A 21,424-nucleotide genomic window follows, 5' to 3' on the forward strand; every position below is an offset into this window, starting at 1 on the left:
AGGGTGGCTGAGAGGGCTGAATGGAAGTCGTTCTTTGATATCTGTTATAGATAGAGAGGGTTTTCCATACAGAGGCCACTTTTTGCGTTTTTGTTTGGTGCCACACTCTTTATCATACACAGAAACAGGGGGTCATTTGAATTGCTTTAAAATTCAATAACATGCTTTTAGAATCAAGAAGACGCAGACACCGAAGACGCCGCACAAACGGAAGACACCGAAGACACGGAAGACGTGAGTGATAATCGGAAGTTTGCAATCTTGCTGATTTTTTAAAGTTCACTTTTTATAGAAATAAGATACATATATTTTATGTATTTGTAACATCCATAATAATTAGAAGTGCACGTTGTAATATGTGTGACACCAATGTTGACAAAAATCTAAAGCGTAAATTTTAACAAATTGTTTTACGTTCAGAAATAACGAAAGCCATTCTGATTAGTTGTAGGGCCAAGAAAACGAGCAGTTTCGAGTTTGGTTGAGTTCGGTGTCCTACGTTTAACACCGTATTCGTTTGTCCTCCCTATTGCTTTGTTTTTACCTGAAGTGGAATATATGTAACTTCCCTTTTTTTGCAGGTTCACCAAGACATCGAAAAAGTGATGGCGGTAAGTCTGGAATTGTAGGTTCAAAAGTGTTATAAAAGCATCAAACGTATAGTTATATTACACACGTACACTAGGCAGGTAAGGATATCACGAGAATATTCTTTTCTGAGAAAATTACCGTGTACTTAGCGTACAACTTGAAAGCTACTGCTGCCCTTCCGTGCGCAAAGCCTTTAAATGAACATATGAACACACAAACGATTCGTGTTACATTAATATGTCATTTCGGCCTGCCTATCTGAACTACCACTTTTTTCAAATATATAAAATGTACTGAAAAATGCTTCAAAATTGAGCTGCGGACAAAGAAATACCGGGTAATATATTTGTAATCATTTTAAAGAAAAATCAATGATTTCTGGGCTTTGATAGGCCTCACAACAACTTTCAACGCCGCAATTTGTTTCGTTACAACACTAGGATGGTGGTTTTTAAACATGAGATGAGGTATAATCTTCTATCTAAATAACAATAATAAAACCTCCTGGATTTTGATGTATAGTCAAACCTCGTTCATTCGAACTTAACGGAGATCGCAAACGGACCTGGAGTTTGAACAAGCGGGGTTCCCTTTTATTGGCGGTACATCCCACGCTTCCAGTGGACGGAATCGCACGTACTTCGGAATGCACTTTTAATATTTATGTGCTGTGAAAGTGCCGCATACGGAATGGTCAGTTCGAGATAAAAAACTGAAGAAGGCCATAAAACATGGTGCAAAACAGCTCAGGTAAAGACAGCACAAAAAGAAACAGAAACACAGGACTATCGCTGGACATCAACTGATGTCCAGCGCCAGTCTTGTGTGTTTCTTCCTTTGCTTCTTGTCCTTAGGTTCGCTGTTTTGCATCATGTTTTACTGCTTCAACCAACTAGCCCACATTCAAGCACTGAAGAAGCCGCGCACTTCCCGAATGCGATTCATAGTGCGAAGGCAGCGATACCTGCAATATGATACCCACAGCGCAAGAATAGAACGAATCCGCATGAAGGCACATACCATCCAACACCTCGGTGAATACATTGGGCCAGAACAGACCATCGTAGATGCTAATAACGCATTACACTTTGGCCTTCGAGAAGTAGTCTGTGGCGACTAGCAATATTCGAATTAACCATGGCGCGTGTTTCAGGTTCGAATTAGCGAGAGTTTTTCCCATTCAACTACATGTCGCTTTGCTGGGACCAATACATCAGCTTTTACTATTGGTTGGGTAGAAGCATGCGACTTCGAATCAACGAAGATCGGCTGTACTGATTTTATGGACAGCAGGCAGGTGCACTCAATGAATTGTGTTGCAATTCAACCAAAAGTAGGCCAGCAGTTCACAAGTAAAAAGTATTTTGTTTATTTCAGGAAGCTACATCGACGATCGTGGCTGCCGGTACAAGGTCCTGGAATACGGAAATGAGTTGGTGAGAATTTACACACCTTTTTTTTCCCAAACAGTCTTGTTGGCATAAAATATCAGTTGTTTGGTTGCCACTGAAGTGAGAAGCACCTCACTACCCCCGTGTAAGTATGCTCAAATAGGCTAACAAAACGGGTCAGCATAAAATGATGCTGGTTTAGTGTGTTAGCAATGCTGTCACTGCAGGAAGAAAGCGTTGTTAGAAATTAAAACTACAGGTATCATTTTTTCACAAGGCAAGGCTACAAGTACAAGTATGTGTAACGCTTTAAACGCGTCGAGAAAGCTTCTGAACAAGAATGATGGGTTCTGCAGTTTAACAGTATCGGGGGGGGGGGGACAATCAAAAGAAATGGAAGTAATCAAGCTGCACTTAACGTAATTTACAACCTAAACCCCTCACTGCAACATTGGTGTTTGATAGAAACAAACAAGATGCTGGACTTCGACAGCGACCTCATTGCCTTAACGCAATTTTCGAGTTCAGCTCCTCACATTATGTACAATAAAAGCCCACTTGGCACCCAAGTAAACGTGATAAATATAGTACAAAAATAACAGTTGTTTTTTTTCGTTTTCTAAGTAGAAATTCTTCAAATACAGTTCACCGAAATCGAATCTGCCTTCCCCTATGTAATTTTGTCTGGTTATTTGGAGAACCAGCATTTCCTGCCGCAACAAAAGCTGACACGTTGCTATTTCCTTTTGAACATGACATCTTCACTTATTTACAATGCTGCAAGAATGAATTAATCGTGATCTCTGGGTCGTTGAGAAAGCGGTATGCTCTCTTCCATCTCTCCAAACTTGACGCCTGGTCCCCGCGTATACACTTTAAAATCCGCAACACGGCGTTTCTTATACATCCTTCCCATGCACTGTGAACGGAGCTGAGCGCTAACCGTCTATGTGGTAGCGTTTACTTTCACTTGAAGGGGCTGTGGCTGGCCGTCTCAACGTTTGCTGCTCACCAGAATTGCCACGTTTTTTTCTATTTTGCAGCCTTCTCAAGCAGTTTACTCCATTCCAGAACACTTTGAAACCCTAACGGGGGTCGCGGACTCGTCCAGGAAGATGTGTGCGGAGAGTTGCGATTTGACTAGTCCACTTGGCATCGTCGTTAGTGTTGCATAGGTCACGCTCCCCACGCCCTCTTTCTAGAATAGTGTTGTGTGCTGCCCTGTCGCTAGCCGCAAAAGAGAGCAACGCGCCCAGACCCAAACGTCTCACCGAGAAGCCCTGTTCATTGCTGGCGCAACAAAACGTATGTTTCTGCGAGGTTAAACGGGAAATAAAACGCGGATTGTAGCAAGCACATGGCGCATGCCGCTGGTAGCTTCTAAGTGCAAAATATTAGGTATAGCTTCCGCACGAAGCCCACATTGCTTAAATTGCAAAAAATGTAGCACAAGAATGGAGATTAGTCCATTGACTGTTTAGTTTTTTTTATACTTTGTTTACTAGTTGGCTTGAATACGTAATTCTGCGCTAAGTCAGCGCGTTATGTTAGTTTTCTTAGGCCCATTTTATGCAAAACCTTGTATTATCAAATTTGGCTCGGTAAATAAGGCAGGTGATTTGAGTGCAATAAGTGTTGAATTGATTGTGATCCAAATTACAAACATTGTTTGTTCACATAAGTGAAAAAAGCTATATGATTTTTTTCCCGCTTTAATAATTGAAAAGAGTTTCGGGATATTCAGTTTTTCTTGCTGCGAACCAAATCACGCCATTGATTGTACTTGTTGGGTGCAACAGCTTACAAAACAAGATCGAAATTATTTTTTATATTCGTTTTTCAGTACACTACCAACTGCAGAAGGAACTGCAACGGATGGAAACAGAAACTTCCAAACTATACAACATGCCTCAGGGTGAGAGCACAATTATGATTTGTTTACTAATCTAAACATAAATGTTTTAAACAAGTAGTTAAAATGTTTTTAAATCACAGATAAACCTTGGTGAAACGAATTAACAATCATGAAGCAATAGGCATACAGACATTTTAGATGCGACTGCATCTCATTCACTCGCCTTGTCCCTCCATACGGCGTTGTTGTTGTCCGTCCACTTCCCTCCCCCATTCTCCTCACCGCGCGAGCTGCGCTCTCCGCCGCTCACCCCGTCTCCTCTCCGATAGCGAACACTCTCCCGAGGGGCATCGGCTTGGCTTGGCTTGGATTGGATTGGATTGGATTTGAATTGGATTGGATTAAATTGGATTGTGTTGCGTCATAGCCGCGCCACGTTGCGTCATAGCCGCGGTCGTTCCAGCACCGGCGTTTCGATTTCGGGCACGTGCATGACTTAATCTTCGCTGCAAATTGCACGGTGGTCCCGTTACTTCACCATCTACTACCCGTACACTTCAGCGACCACAAGGCCGTCATCGTTAACGTTACACCGCGTGATAAATAAAGAATACATCATACGCGTTCCTGACACGTTTCACGCAATTAGAGAATCAAACCAACGGAAACACCAAGTGAACCCCCAAGATGCGTCGCATCTCCACAGGGTTCCCCTCGTGGGAAGGTGGGGTAATTTTTTAATTAAAGGAGCAGTAATCTCTCCTCCTCCACCTTTTTTCATGTAGGCTGAGTAGTGAAGGTTACCAAGCAGTCAACAATGTGGAGGACGCAATAACGTGTTCCTGCAATGATGCTAAGAACACTCAAACGTCAAGCAATTATTTGAATCTAAGTAAACACTATATACAAAGACAACCTCTCCGGAAGTAACCCAAGCGTATGATAAAATTTTCTGTAAAACGGGTTTGATCACATCAATTTGCGATATTGAGTGGTCCATGGCACCGCGGGGACGCTAAAGAAGGCGCAATTATATTCCACTCTTAGCGTCTACTTTCGTGGTGCGGGTGACTAGGTTCTGTCAGAGCCGCCAAACTGTCTCTGCTCGCGCCACGCCTCCGTGGCAGTGCCGGTGCTCTACCTAATCTGAGGCTGCGGGCAGCAGCCGCTGCTTGCAATGCCAAACCAACACTCGCAACAAATCCGCCTACAGAAACCACGCTGTTTTTCTCCATTTTTTTCTTGTACAACCACACCTTGTTTGCATATTTACATATTTAAAAATACTGCAGGCTAAATCGATGGTGCAAAGAGGTGTGGGTATCTCAAACGCAAATGTGCAAACACCGCACCTCATTATAAAAATAACAAAGCTAATAAAAAAAGGTGATTTAGCAGTTCAGTCCCGAAATCTTTGACGTAAATTTTAATCAACGAATTTCAATTTTCCACAGTTCAAAGAAAGAAAGTAAATTTTACAACAACCGTCGCAGCAAAGACTGGATTTGGCCAAAAATCTTTTACTATTACTTGTACATCCCATAATAAAAATTTTAAAATTTCGGAGGAATAATTTTTATCCCCTTCATACAACAAAGATATGCAGGGTGATGAAACATTCTCGTGGCTCTTACAGTACTGATCAAGCTTATTCGCATTAGGTTGAAAAGGTAATCTAGTATGCAGTACTTTTCCAGCGACAGCGTCACTACTGTCCCGTTTATACGCACTAGTTTCAAATATTTTTCTTTGTGACTGTACCAAGAAATTAAAACGAACTCAGACCTTAAAAACACATAAGAAGTGCAGGCTAAAATCTGAGTATTTTTGGGCATGGCTTTTCAAGAATTCCTTGCGTACGTATGAGGTGCAGTGATGATGAGGTGCAGTAGGAAACGGTTTTTGGAATTCTTGATAATACTGCAATCGTACATTGGATTCATTCGAAGTTTATAAACCTTTTTTCAATATAACGGTGAAGATTAGAACTGTGTCAAAGAAATATCAGGCGATAATTCATTAAGCAGTGTCCTCATGCTTATGCAATGGTTTAAAAAGTACTTTACACAAATCAGCAGGGACTCCCCCCTCACAGGATAAAAGAACCCGTAAAATCTAAGATGAATACGGTATAGTCGTATTGGTTTTTAGACGCCGTAGTAACGTAGCCTTGTTATATTGTCTTTTAACCGCAGCAAAAGTTATTTAGGAAGTCCGAAGCAATAACTCAGAAGCTTTGCATTTAAACGGAGCTACCGCTTCGGCTTGATGATATCAGAATGAAATGAACTCAGGCTAAGCATTGCACCTAAGTTCATACTATCTCACAGAGAGGACCGTCAGGGTTGCGATATTCCAGCGTAAGACGTCATAAGGAGAAGTAAAACCGACAACAACCGAAAGAGGACGGGATGTGTGCTTGTGTCATCGCGGTTCTGTTGTCGTTGTCCTAGTCGGGCACTAATTTATACCCAAATATGCACCAACTTGCCAGACAGCGTGCTCCACTGAAGTAACATGGAGTGTCTGCTTGAAGGTTTGCGGAAACTGCTAAGAATAAAACAGTTAAGCTATTTTTGTTTTTGTGATGGTGTTGCTGGGGCATCTTTGCTTGTTAAGACAACCTGCGTTTAGTTGAAAAAAAAAACGACCGAAAGCACTTCTTCCTTTTAGCTGAATTTGTCAGACTCGCTGGCGCCGTGCTCAGCTGATATGTTGTACACCAAACCCGGCAGTTGGGAGGATTGTTCTAAATTCATTTCTGACAGAAGGGGTGTAAATAATTGTCAGAGTTATATGCGACTGACGAATTTATTACTGAATTAGGTGTTGCGGGCGAGTGATCTATTTTAACAGATGGGGCAAAATTGAAATTACTTGGTATGGCAAAACGCTTTGTGCCAGTGCCTGCCTGTGCTGTGGAGTAGACGTACCTACCGGACAGGCGGCTGATTCAAACGCGGAAATTTTAATATCATGTGTTCAGACTCAAACGACTCAACTAAAAGATATACTGTTTTTTCGTGAACGATGATATTTTTGGTGATAACAACTGCCAGCGCCGAGGCTTGTACAAATAATTTTAAAGGACTCTCATTCTTTAGAATTCGGCAACCAAAGGCAGACCCACACTGTGTGTCCATGTTTCACAAAGCGAGCTCTTTTATGACCTACAAATCGTAGAACGAATATTACAATAGTAAAAACGAAATTTTCCTCGCCACACCAACTTCACAAGCCGGGAAATACGAACGTTTTCGTTCATCATTCCCTTAAAGATGTAAGCGTTGTGCATTATTGCATAAAACTTTAGCACTGACGCATGCCCTTATCTTGATAGAGGGCACATTGAATGGCACAAGGAATGGCAGCAATCACAGGCTCTTTATGCGGTTTCAGAAAGTCTATATTGAAGTGCTTTCGAAAAACAGCAAAAACATCCCGTTCCTTCCAGTATATGCAATCAATAGAACCTACCATCCGCTGAGACCTGACATTCAAAGATTTAGTATTCGTCTATTAAATTATAGTTTGAAGGCAGTGCGCGAGAAAAGGTGCATAAAATTTCGAAAGAGGCCTTATCCAAGCACGACAAATAGGTTACCCCAGGAATGTAATAAAAAACAATCCACCTTTATGTTTGCATGTCTCTTGCGCAGTTTTCCTTAGGTATTCGTTCGCGTCGTGCAATAGTAAGGTCAACTTCCTTCAAGGGGGCCCTGCAATTTTTGGAGCTCCTGTTGTGTCTTGCTTCCTAATATCGCGATGCTAATACCTTGCCACGAAGTTGCACAGCTCAAAAAGGAAACCCTGAACTTAGGGCGCGCACTGTAGACCGCCCAACCTTGTACTCCCGCGCTGTTTTACACAAAACAAAACAAGTAAGTTTTACTGCTTGCAAGTTTAGGCACTGGCAGCAAATTTGAAATTGATTTCACGGCAAAATGCATTTTAATTTTGTTGGAAAGGACAATGTTTAAATAACAGTTTGAAGTACGGTGTAAGTTATGCTTTTAGGTGCGGGCACCGGCTGCAAAAAATTGCTGTTGGTTAGGTTTGGTTAACCTTATATGATAGCAAAAGCTTCACGGCCCTGGCTAGGCCCATTTTCGAGGCATGGTCCAGGTGTGTTTTCGCAATGATATACAGACATGCTTGGAAGGAATACACTGCTTACTCATCATCTGTATTCGCCTAACGGCGCCTTTTAAGCCTCCCCGCTGTACCAGTGACTACAGCTTCATGTTTTTCGTCTTCCATCACACATATGGCTCTGAGCCGCACGTGGCCTCCTGGCCTGGCCTTCCTGGCCTCCTAGCCTTCCTGGCGTCTTCGCCTTCCTCCGCCACTTGGCCATACGCGTTGCCCGCATGTCGCCGTTTTATTCTGGCCTGTCTCTCCCCTTCCACTTATCTATTACCGCTATCGGGCCGCTGCTTTGTGCCCGGCGCTCCGCCAGGTGGCGAGACGGGTCCAGCGCACGTCTCCGTTCCCTCCTCAGCTATCTCTTAAGAAGAGTTGGAAGCTGGGATAGTTAGAAAGACAAATTCTTGGTTGGAAACAGCGCGAACTTAAACAAACCCATTTAAGTGTAATACAAGCAGTATCAACGTGCGTTTGAGAGAGCATGAATTGTCATTAAAGGACTCCTCATCTTTTCATCTTTCTTCATACTGTAGTGAGTGCCGCGGATGTACACTTAATTTTCCTGCCACTGGTATTTTGTTTAGACAGATTGAAAAAACTCCCGGCGAAATTATGGAAGCGTTCGACATAGCAGCCAGGGTAGACAAGTGTGTCAGCCAAGAATACACGCGTCTTCATCCCAGAGAGATTGCATGTCTGCGTGGGCCTTGACTACTTGTCTACTTCACTACTTTATCACCGTGGCTTTTTAAAACTTGTTTTGTTTATGCGCATTGTTTTTATTGTGTTGCTTTAAGTGTTTATGTTCACCTTTCTGGATATTAAACTTTAGTTTTTAGACCAGCGGCTTTCCTTGTTGTCAGGTTCGGGCCCCTCACTTAATAATTAAAACCGCCCGGCAAAGATATCTTCCGCGGGGGTTAGCTTGTTTACCTGTATTGTGTTTGTTTTCCCGCCAGCCGAGCTGAGTTATGCGCGAGGGGCGTAAGCAGAAGCCGCTTAGGGTTTGGTTATTCGCCGCGCTTTTGTGTCCACCCGACGAGTTGGCCCGGAGATGACACAAACAAACGCGTCCGTCACTCAATTATAGCTAAAGGCGATGTAAGCTTTCGAAGAAGGATTTCCTTGCAAGAATCCCCGAAGCGGACGGGAGCTGAAGGGCTGTCAAGGGGTCACACATTGGGTCAGAGTTAGGAAGAGGTGACCAGACGTTCTGTCTGGGACAGTTGCACTGCTCAAAGTTACTGGGCGAAGTTTCAGTTCATCAAGCGTCTGAGCCCTGCGACGCGGCGGCTGGGGTGCGTGAATGGGTTAGGCGACCAGGCTTTGTTAGGCGCTCCATTTGTTAGCAACAGAAAGGAATTCTGGCGGCGCGGAGCACAAACACAGGCGTTCACGGTATGACAATACTTTAAGACGCGCCATCCGATAGGCGATTCCGGTCGTTGGGTTTGATTTTAGTTGGTTGGTTTTGATTTCTGTTATATTTGTGTTTTGCGAAATACCTTTGGGTTTCTGTATGAGAGAGAGAGGTGGGTCACATGACTATTTTGAACCCACCTACCTTTGTTTGTCACGGTGGCCAATCAGTGGCCTGGTACGGGCTCATCAATGGGCCATCCTCACTCTCAAGGTGTGACGTTACGTTTGTAGGCGGGGTTTTAGTGGTAAAACCGAGGAGGTTTAAGTTTTGAGAGACGGACAGCGACAGAAAGAAGAGGTGGCGAGCGGCGAGCTCCCGCTCGATGCGGGCGTTTCGCGACCTCTTGTGGGCGGTCACGAGCCATGAGATCTAAATACGTAATGTAAATAAAGTGTACATATTGTACATATAGAATTTACTTGGAGTAGATCGTCATCGGCTATGTGCCGTCGGCCAACGAGCCAGCGAGTCGCCGGTTCATCGGATCAGCGATCATCGACGTCGGCGGCCGATTTCTTGAAGTTAAACTTTTGTGGTCTACTTCTTTTGCCTTTGTTTAAGTGTCTTCTGGTTTCATTCAAGAACATGCCTATCTCTCCCCTAACGCCTATCTCTCCCGCCATCGGGCCGCTTCTACGTATCGGGCCCGCACTGCAGGGGTTGTGGCTTGACCTCTAGCCCTCAAGGTCAAAACTGGTCACCCCGCGATGAGCGCCCGAGGTGGCGTACTGTAGATTTTCTGGTGTTTTTTGGAGGTGTTTTTAGTAGGTAAAATTCAAAAAAATGTATAAAACCCTAAATCGAGGTGAAGGTGCACAGAGGTAGCCGTTGAACACTCGCGCGAGTAATATTTAATATTTGCGCAAGAAAAAAATGGTATGCAAATGCTATCAAAATGGACTACAACATTCATAGGCGCAGCTGGCGAAAAAACGTGATAAAATATAATATTTTCTGCGATCCCAAACACATGAATACTTGCTCTGCAGCAGTCCCCCCAAGACGATAAAGCTACCTGCAGACGGACGGGCCCTGAGAGTGCATTTATGCAAAACGGTACTACTCGGAGTTTGGAGAAGAAGTACTATTTAACGTCAAAGACGTGTGCGCTCGCACACGATGCAGCGCCATTGATTTTACCGTGGGCTACAGCACGCCACCTGCAGTACAGGCAGCGGCAAAGTGGAAACGTCCGCTGGCCGAAGGGCAGCACAAAATACAGGGAGGGTAGATGAATGGCTGGAATGGATTGAACTAGCGGCCGGCACCCTGATGTTTCTTCGTCGTAGATAACCTTGTCCAACTTAGTACGCCCGCACCCTCGCAGCTGTTTTAACAATACGGTGAAATCACGCGTTAAACTATCGTTGTGTGAGCTCACACAAACCACGTTGATTTAAATGCATGCCGCTGGTGCCTGCTAACAACCTTATTTCGGATAGTCGTTACTGAATGCACGTGTAGTCTAGGAGCCTGCGAGTTTAAGTGTTCTCTACCAGATGACTGTTCAATCGAAATTCTATGCGTGGCGCCACCAACTTCATTTGACAGCGTTTTGAGCCACCGTGTTCACACCTAAAAGTATACATTTAATTGTTGTTAGAAGTCACATTGTAGGCAACCGTTTTATGTGGAAGTTTAGTCATGTCCGCATGACTCTACCGCATGAGAGCATGACTCTACCGGTCATGCTCTCGCTTCCCCGTGACCATTGCACATTCAGCAGCCCAGGCACCGTCCACGCAGAAGACTGGATAAAAATGTAAACTCAACAACAACCGGTAGGACCTGGGAATCATGTTAGCCAAAGTAATTCCCTACGTGAGCGGACGGCACGGGTGTGGTCGAGCGTCACGAAGCTGAATTTTCCACCTGGAACGTATTTGAAGAAGAGTTGAGAAAGTTGCTTGGCATGTACTCAAGTTTACAATTTCGCGCGGAAAAGAGGTCCCCTCAGGTGCCCAGACGCCGACACTCTGCTTTTTCTCTTGCACTCACCACGTCGTCACTCTTGGTCATAGTCCTCAGTGCGCGATTAAACAGGGAGAAATTGTGGAACGTCTTCTCAAGCATTGCGGATGACGTCTTCATCTTGCACAGCTATATCACTTGACAATTTAAACATCCGAAACGTCGTCATTTCCGAATGTCGGCGCTACAAAGAGGCCGAAATGCGCAGAAAAACGGAGCGCCCTAACCTTGCGAGTATAGCAGTGGCTTTTTGTGAAGGCAGGGTAAGATGATAAAACGCAAAGTCCTTACAGCCGATACTTCAACTAGGCTAATCCTTTTAGAGGTGGAAGCTATGTCCCCGCATGAAAGCTAACAATTTATTTGGGATCGGGTCATTACCACATATTGCTAATCGAAGCCATCTTCTATCAAGAGAACAATTAGTGTTGCGATAAGATTACTCTGTTGATCAGGCAGGTAATCCCTAGGTTTTGAGAGTACCAGCTGCACCGCGTCCGTGCTCCCATCGTGGTTCGCGAATTTCCTCAACCTGGCGAACTACTCCAGTCCGAAACACTTTCAGCTGCAGCGGCATAGGTCATACTGTGCGCCACTCCTAAAATTGCCGGTTTTCGTTACCTTTTGTGCGCCTTTTCTACCGGCGTTTTAAGGTCGATTGTCGCCGCGTTTAGCTTGAGGTAGCTGGGAAAATTGTGGGCGTGTTTTTGACATTCCTAAAGTCATTCCATCGCATTCAGCGCAAGGTCCTCACCCGCAACCTCTTACACCTCAGGACCAGTCATTTCCGGTCTATCCTGGGCCTGCATCCGAGGATAACTAGACCCACTGCGGCAACGTTAAACGCTGCAGGGACAAACAACACCTACTGAAAATTTTCAATCTAATAAACCTCTCTCATACAACCTGCTTAATCGGGAAAACATGACGTCTCTGCTCAAACTCTACTCTACAGAGGTGCGCACACATTCGTTATAATTTCCGACCCTCATACCAAGCCCAAAACACTCCTGAAGTACCCTCTTCGGTGACTGGCACTTGTTAAACATTGAAACACACCTACTGTACCTTACGTAACCCCCCATTACTTCCTTAACTCTCATTACCATAAAACCCTCCCTGTTCTAAAACGATTCTCTCCTTCCGCACCAACGGAGATTGTCTGATATGCTAGCGAACATTGAATTTGGGCTGTACAGTACTGTCCCTTTGACCTGGTCTCCGAACAGTCGGCGAAAATCCCGTTCCTGTCTGGCTAAGTGTCTGGCTCTTTTTCCCTTACCAATCTATTTTCGGCAAGTGGCTTTTTATTGAAAAATTTAAACCCGATATATTGGGCGCAGGCTCTCCGGATCTGAAACTGGCACTTCTTTTATCCGACGTATGTTTCCTACCACCAACGCTGAACGATATACGTTTGATTATCGCCGAAAGGTACAAGCTGTAAACTTTCGTCACCTCCAATGCTTATTCCGGATAGTGACCAATTTTTTCCGACTATGAAAAACCTCTGCTTACACGCAACATGACCCTTTCTTACACCGTAGTGACTTTTACGAGTAAAGGATGTTGTCGTCCCTTGCTGAACTTAGACACATAGCCCCTTACTGTGTACCCTCACACGCCGCTTATAAATATTTCACACAAAGAACCAGTAGTGTTTGAAATTTGTCCTTGGACGCTGCAACAGCGTCGCTATAGATTTTATCCTTCCGTCCAGCAAGATGTATTTCATTGAATGTCTTTTGCCTTAGTGTCGCAACAGCTGGAAACTATTGCCTAGTATTGGCGGCGTATAGCAGTCTCTTTGACAAAGCAACCGCCCCGTGGTCGATACCGCAGTGGTCAAACGCAGCCTCTACATACGTGATCCAGCTTCCGTTCATAGAAGCCCTACTCATGGGCCGTTAGCGATAGTAAGGTCACGAAGGAAGAATTACAAATAAAGATCTTTTAGAATACAATCCATCCTTTCACTATCCTTTGTGTAATATTGCTCTTATTAAGAAAAAAGACAGTAAAGTACCTAAATGTAATAAAACTACGGATAACTTTTACAACGCATTGACGATGAGTTCAACTCTCTCAGAACGAAGTCGGGTTCTTCGTGGGACCTTCGTTCTTTATATTGGGATATTTCGATTGACGATATGAGGCAAAAAAACGCTTTAGTTACACCTAACAGCCTCTACCAGTTTTGGTTCATGCCATTTGGCCAATGCAAACTGCCATCAACAGTAAGCACACGATGGACACTTGTTCAGGATTTTCAACTGCACACTGGCTTTTGCACATGGAAGATGTCATCTTTCAAAATACCTCTGCAGCACGTGCGCGCCGTATTAAGTTCTTTTTTTGCTCTCCTGTACTCATGCTTAACTTGTCCAGATGCCATTTCGATAGCTTTCTGCTTACGATCCACTGTAATCGTGCAGACGACATAGGTATTGCGATTAACCCCACTAAAATTGCTGGCCTTTCAGGCACTTTGCTGCGTCGGTCAAGAAACGTGTCTACAATTTTATTGGGGTTTGCTCTTATCTCTTCAGGTTTGATCTTGTATTTGCTGCAAGGCCCGCCTTCTTGCCGAAATTGTTAAATAAAACGTTACCTTTAGGCAACGTGTTACACGAACCACAGCGCCACTTCCGTAACACTCATTACCACAAAACGCTCGTCGTCGTAAAACATTTCGCCCGTTTCCCACCAGAGGAGATTCTGCGAGATGCTAGCGGATATTATATTCGTGTGGTGCTCATCCAACCATAACACTGAGCAACCGCAAGGATATCCCAGCCGGTTTTTGTATGGTCCAGTGCTGAAAAACTCGATTGCCGAACCTGAATGTCGGACCATTGCGTTGGCTATGACAGAAATTCACCTTTATCTATTTCTTGGATTTCTTTGCCGGAACCGGTCATCATGCCACGTGTTGGCATACGGTATTTGAAGACTCCAATGGCCGAATCGGGTGGTTGTACCTCCGCCTCCGCAATTAGGTTTCCGAGTCGTGTACATATCTCGGGTGGTATTCCAGAAAGGCTGAGATTCAGCGGAACTCGGTGTACACGAGCTCCGATGACTCCCACATAACATAAAGACAATATTTCGAAGCGAAGCTCAAGCGCTTTAAAAATGCGATTCATGGTATTTGCTGCTTCTTGATGTGATGTAAACAGTATTGGCATCGTACTCCAAGGAAGCGCGGCTAAAGTGTGGTGCATTTTTTAGTGCATCCTCAGCTCCACAGTTGCACTGGTTGGTATTGGAAGCAAGCAAATGGAACTACCCTTCTTTGCTTTGCGTTTATTTAGTTAATCTGCATTTCACAACAAAGTTCTTTTTTGTTCAAGGTGTTCATATGAGCATTTTTTCTTAAAAATGTTCACCCTGCGAAGCAGTTTCTGCCCATTTCTGTCGTTGGTGGCAGACAATGCAATCACGTGTCTAAGGATTGATTGACTGATTGAGGGGTTTAACGCGCCGACGCAATGCAGGCGATGAGGCACGCCGTAGTGGAGTGCTCCGGATCAATTTTGACCACCTGGGGATCTTTATCGTGCGCCGAAATCTCGTACACACGGGCGTTTTTGCTTTTCGCCTCCATCAGAAAAGCGGCCGCCGCGGCCCGGAATAGAACCCGCGATCTCGTGCTCAGCAGCGCAACGCCTTAGCCACTGAGCCACCGCCGCGGGTCACGTGTCTAAGGCCCACTGGCAAAAAAAAAAGAAAGCGGGCAATACAAACGCGCCACATTCAAACGCGCCACTCTCGGTGTTCGGTTATCGAAACCTTTCGTCTGCTTTTCGACACCAAATTTCATTTAGGCACTTAAGACTTGTTACGTGCTTTGTAGGTGAAATCTCGGCGATACTTATTCACAACTTTTTTACTGACAAATGTTACTTGCGTCCTTTTTCTCGCTTTCATTTCTTTGTATTTTGGCGCCAATTCCTTTGACTAAGCTTAATTTCTGCTATACCGTGTTTCCGTGAGTTCCTTCTCTTTCATTTCCTGATGAACTACGTGAGTAAGCAGACTGGACCAAGTCACAACCACCCTTGAATCGGGGTTCTGGGAGGCTGCTGTGCACATGTCGTACTCCCGTGCCATCACAGTCAGATGGAACGGGGCACGCACTATTCTTCAACTTTTACTTTTCAAATTCATTGTGATGAAGTTCGCGTACCGGGCACATCAGCTCCTCAAAGCTCCCAATTACGAGCCAATCTCCCAAGTGACCATGTGCTGCGAAGGAAGAAATAGCAACAACGACAACTTCTCAAATTTGTTTGCTTTATTTCCTATTGTTGTTCACCGCTCCTGAGACGAAGCTCTCCACAGTGGAATATTTTATCATTGGTTTCAAGTTTTTCACTCCGCTCTCTTCTATCACACCCTCCCCACTTTACCCTACCCTTTCCCTGAAGTAACGCAGGTACTTTAGTTCTCGACTCTCCCGTTTAGTAACGTTCCGTGCTATGCTTTCTGCCATACGATGGTGACGCTGAAGGAAACACGTAAAAATGTGTAGAGATCGCCTCTGATAACAGATAGGCGCCGTTGATTGTATGTGTATATACGTATAACGTACGTAATGTGAGTATAATATACGTACTGAAAGTTACGTTTTCACAAAAAAATATGCGACACGCAACGCCTCTGCCGCGCTGACGAAAAATGAAATGCAAGGTTATAAGACACGCTGTTCGCAATTTTTTTGCGAGCAAACGATAACTGAAGCGCCCAGTCCCGCTGTAGACGGAGAGGGGGGGGGGGGGGGGAATCTTACTGTCGGCCTGCACGTGCCCCCCCCCCCCCCCCCCGCCGGCGGACTGGGCTATGTCGGTCGGTTTCGGCTGTCCTGCTTTGGTCCGTCGCAATGGCAGGAGTTAGGCAGGAGTCAGTTCTGTGCCAGGCCCACTGTATTGGGTATTCAACGCCCATGGGAGCTTGAGCAACTCCCAAGGCACTCTGAGGGCAAGTGCCTTCCAAGAACACCGATGCGTGATGCAGACGCAGGCCCGCACAGCCCGGGTGGCTACCGAGGTTGGTGCTTGGAATGGTAATTCGATCAAAATTTGCGGTCGCAAATTTTTGTGAATCAACTATGAGTCTCTTTGGCCGGGGGCGGCAACGCGCTCCTGTAATCCAGTGTGGGTGGAGGCCGGGGGTCAGTGTTGCGAAGTGCAACTGCACTGAAGCGGTACAGTTTGTTATAGTGGCGCACGGTTGCTGAAGCAATGTGAGCGCTACTATGAGGCCGGGGGAGTTACGAGCCCCTGTAACCGCAGCTAGGAAGGGGCCTATATACACGAACCGATCTGCTCGCCGAGGGAGGTGACGAGCCCTTGTAACCCAAGTCATAGGGGTATATGCGGTACAGTTTGTTTTATCGTGCCATGCTGAAGCATCGGTACACACAATGAGGCCGGGGGTGCAGCGAACCTCTGTAACCGGAGCATGGAAGGGGCCTTTACTGCGAGCTGGACTGCTGCCCGATGAGCCCTTGTAACCTGCAGTCTTGGGGGCGAGAGTGCGGAGCCACTGGGAGTTCTTCAGAGGATCCCGCGTATTTCGAAAGATGGTATTTGTGGAGCAACTATCACTCTCTTGGCTAGGGGAAATAGCGAGCCCCTGTAATCTAGTGTGGGAGGAGGCCAAAGGCTGGGGGTGGTAACGCGCCCCTGTAATCCAGCGTGAGAGGAAGCCAGCGGGTCAATGTTGCGTAGTAATCACAGCGCTCAAGCGGTCAAGTTCGCACGTAGTGTTGGCGTAACATTGCTGAAGCAATGGGTAAACCACTACCGAGCCAGGGGCGTGCACACCCCTGTAACCATAGCTTGGGGCTCGTTCGGTTGAACTTGCGAACTGCTCTGAAGGTCGGGGGATGTGACAAACCTTTGTAATCTAATGTCAAAGCTGCCAGAGCGCGGAGGTACGGTAATTCTACAGGACATCCTAGAGGAATCTGGGAGGCCGCACAACACCTGCCCATGAGTGTGCAAAACGGCCGCCACTGCAGAGGTCCCTGGTCAACTGGAATCAGGTCCTACGCGGAGGTCGGGCGGTGGGGTGTCAAACCGGCACTTGGCAATGCGGTTGAAGTAGGAAAGCTTGTCGAAATCGATCAACTATGACTTTCTTTGGCCAGGGGAAGTAACGCACCCCTGTAATCCAGCGTGAGAGGAGGCCGGTGAGTCAAGTTGCGAAGGAGCAAGTGATGCCAGCGTACAGTCGTTTGTAGTTGGCAGTACCGATTGATAGTCGGGAAACCACTACGGGCCGGGCGACTGGCGACCCTTGTAACCGCAAGCTTGGCGGGGCCAGCGACCTGATCGCAACAAGTAGGGGGGAGTGACAGACCCCTGTAACCTGACGTCAATGGGGGCTAAATGTTGTACAGTCCGTATGGGGCCGGAGGGGGGGGGGGGGTCTCGCCCCCTTGTAACCTTGCTGCGAGGGGCCCAGAGACTGATCTTCTGTAGCTGAGGCGTAGGCGTACCTCGTCACCCAAGCCGCAGGGTAGTACTACCACGAGCTACTTGGTGTCCCGCACGTGGAAAACGAGGAAAGGTAAGGTTAGTACACCGACCGGGGAAATTCTGCTGGCTTAGGAAAGGGTAGTAGGCCCGGACCGATCTCCTCTGCCATAAGCAAAGAAATCCCCGAAGACTCTTGTTTTAATGAGCAACAGAGTAGGCAAAGAGGAGGACATAAGAATAGGCCCTTATCCTGCTGAAGGACCTTGCGAACGGGCCGTTGAGGAACAGTGCGCATTGAAACTTCCGGTGTCCGGAGACCGTGAAAAGCAGGTTTTGCAAGTACCCGTGTATAGTGGAAAGCTTCACTGGTTATTCGTTAGTACCTGGTGCGGGGCCGTCGATCGAGGACGTTAGTACGCATCGGCCGCGGAGCTGGGGGTCGGGGGTGGGGGGGGAGAGGCGGGAGGCCGGCCGTCGCCTCCAAATAGGGTACTTTCTGTCTCCGACGGTGGGGGTCCAGTTATCGGGCCCTATGGGTGAGCGGTTACCGGCGGCAGGGACCGCAGATTTGGCAATTGGCACTGTCTGATGCCCTCGCTGAGCAATCAGTCTTGAAAAAGAGTCAGACAACCGGATCGGAGCAAAATTGCTCCTCCTATTTCCATCCCTTTTCCCATAACCCATCCTGATGCCCAAGTTCCCGTTCCCAGCAACCCACCCCATCCGGCTTCTTCCTAGGGGGGACAAGGGGGGTCTCCCCGGGCCCGTCCCCCTGGTGATGGGTCGCAAGAGAGCTTTTCCCGTTAATTTCTCTCCACCTTCGGGTGCACAAAATTCTCTTTGTGGTTGGCCTGTTTTTGTACTGTTTAAAATCGGTATAACCGGTTATACTAATGGGGTACCGGGGAGCTATTCAAAGCTCCATTTACTTGATGCTGTAGACGGAGAGACGCGCGGTAGACACTGGGGAAGCCATGTCCGCCGAACCACCCAAAAGAAAGGTGATGTCTGAGAAACACGTCTCCAGTGATCATATTGTGCACACACCGGCTAACTGCAGGCTTGTGCCAGTTGATGGTGCAGGCGCTACCAACGCTTCAGTGCAAGCTGCCCGTCGCGTAAAACTGCAGCGCACACACTTGCTCATTGACGGTCATCGAACGAAAGCCAACTCGAAGTCGTCGCAAAGTGGAGTCGGTCACCAGATGACTGCACAGCCAATGCACAGTACTTTTTTATATTAAGAAGACGCTCCAATTCCTCCCCCCTACAAAATATCTGTAGGGGTACAAATATGCCTTCTACGGCATTCATGAACCACGCCGACGCAGCGGCCGCCCCGAGCGTCACGCGTTCAACTCGACCATGCAAAACCATTCCCTAGTTTTCGCCGACTTCTAATGTTAATCAAATACACCCAGCTCACTCGGGGGCGTGGCGTAGCGACTGAAGCCACACCCATTCATGGGGTCGACGTTGTCGATGGCGTAGCGTTATAGCCACAAAGTCGCTATTTGATGCGCACTAGCAGGGAGAAGATTTCAGGGCGAAACAAAGTCGGTGGTGCCACTGTCGTGGGCGTATTCAGTCCGAACTGGGGTTCTCCTTTGTGCGATGCGATAGGAGACGACAAGAGGACACGATTTTCCCACGCGAGACTTCTCCATGCACCATAAAAACACAGGCGTTCACAAATGACAAACCTTTAACGTCTAAAACGCACTCGCCAATGCTCAGACACACCCTTGGCACGCTGAATTGGGATGATTTCTCATAAGAGCCCGCTGCGCACACTCGACTAAGCCGTTAATAAAAGCCATATTTGATGGTCGGGAGCAGGGCCAGGCAGGGCGCGTTCCATTCGCTACAGTGAACACCTTTGCTTACTTGGTTTGCGCTTGCGCGGAGCTGCTGTGGGTCTACTTTCAAGCAACGTAACAAACATAATTCAGTGGAAGAACAGAACACCGAGAAAACCGGACCACCCAGCGCCGGTTGTGGGCAATCGGTAGGCTGGAGATTTCGTGTGTAATCGGGAATGAGTAACACGCATCGTTTTCAGATGGCGCTGCATGCTGTTGATATCAGAAGACGTATTTTATCAACGTAAGTGGCGCCATACGGCGCCCTTACTAGGTCAGGTTTGCTGGGCGCGGTTGCGCAGGTTTCGCTTGAGGTGTATCGGATGCTTCCCTATTACTAATGTTATATTCCAAGCCGCAGGATACTCGACAGTAGGCAAAACCCGGGTGTTCTCCAATATAACGTCCTTCGCAAAATTCGTCAAGACACTAACTGCGTCTCCCGTTATTAAGTCTATTAATCAAACTGCGGCTTTAGGAAATTCCACGGCGTCATTATATTGATGTGCGATTTGCTGCACACAACAGATGAGCAAAGCATGGACTACTGCTTGCACCAATTATTGATTGCTTCACTTCTGGGCACCTTCATCCATCTTGCTGACTTTGGCTGAAGCAGGATGTTTTATACACCCGCAATTTTTCTTAGTATGGTCCTGAGTTTTGCGAGGTTATGCTAAAGCAGCCTGGACATTCTTAAGCTCCAGAACCATCAAACAGCAAAGTGGGCATCTGAGTAGCTCCCGCACAAACGACGGCACCAGGGGGCGTTGTTTAGTCTAGAATTGTACCATTCTGTTATGCAATGTTATGCTTGCGATTTATGCAAACGTTGTAAATGACAAATCTTACTCCGTCCGCTCGCCTTCAACCGCGAGTTATTTGTAATATTTCAGACAAAAACAACTCATCCAGCGGGCATCAGCGGCATTACCATGCTAACACGCTGGTTCTTGTCGGAACACGAGGTGTCCTCGAGAAGATATTTTCTGCATTAAAGAATATCATCTTGGTCCCTTCCCGGCGATGACTTCAGTCAACAAGTGGATCATGGATGCCATTTTTATGCTCTCAATATGCCACTACAGAGCTCTCCAAGGTAGCTTAACCACCGATGTGGTGGACTTTGTTCATTATGAGGTTGTTCGCTTCCATGGTTCCCTTAGCCAGCTGCTTACTGATAGGTGCCGCTAGTTTCGGTTTAAGTTAATGAATGCCTTTTCTGCAAGCCTTCTACGAAACATAAAATTTGTAATACTTAACTGGAATTACCACTCTCTCAACCACAATTTCAAATAAACACTTAAGCAAGTGGATGAGTTGTTTTGTATACATTCCTGAAATAAAGTTTGATTGAATTGCATTGAATTGAAAAAAGTTGCCATGTCGTTCTGTTTATATGGTTGTCCCGGAGCCTCGTAATTCAGATGTTGTGTAATGCTATGTTTTTACGGACGATTATCATTGACAGATAGCAAGAGGCTCCTCCATGTACTAAGTAGCATATGGCCGACAACCCACTTTACATTTTGACTTGATGGTACCCGCAGCGTAGGTTCTCCAGGGGGAATATTCCTGCGACGCCGTTGCGACCTCTTGCGTAGCACGTCATTTCACCCGTATAGACTTCACGGAATCACAGCACACTCGTAAACTGTTTTACGTCCGGGACATGGAGTGTTGTATGGCATTCCTACTGC

At 46.4% G+C, this 21,424-nt stretch overlaps 1 protein-coding gene across 6 annotated transcripts in view; it reads left to right on the forward strand.

Moving 5' to 3' along the window:
* LOC144138908 (uncharacterized) overlaps positions 1 to 21,424 on the forward strand; it is a 157,960-nt gene that overhangs the window by 135,423 nt on the left and 1,113 nt on the right. For all 6 annotated transcript variants that reach the window (XM_077671417.1, XM_077671419.1, XM_077671420.1 and 3 more), the window contains 4 exons: positions 172 to 234; positions 582 to 611; positions 1,969 to 2,027; positions 3,826 to 3,897. In XM_077671417.1, the coding sequence (XP_077527543.1) occupies positions 172 to 234; positions 582 to 611; positions 1,969 to 2,027; positions 3,826 to 3,897 (224 nt within the window). The remainder of the gene's footprint in view (positions 1 to 171; positions 235 to 581; positions 612 to 1,968; positions 2,028 to 3,825; positions 3,898 to 21,424) is intronic.

This window comes from Haemaphysalis longicornis, unplaced genomic scaffold, assembly GCF_048455015.1.
Source record: "Haemaphysalis longicornis isolate Haplotype H1 unplaced genomic scaffold, Haemaphysalis longicornis Haplotype H1 scaffold_5, whole genome shotgun sequence".
In the NCBI taxonomy this organism is placed as follows: Eukaryota; Metazoa; Arthropoda; class Arachnida; order Ixodida; family Ixodidae; genus Haemaphysalis; species Haemaphysalis longicornis.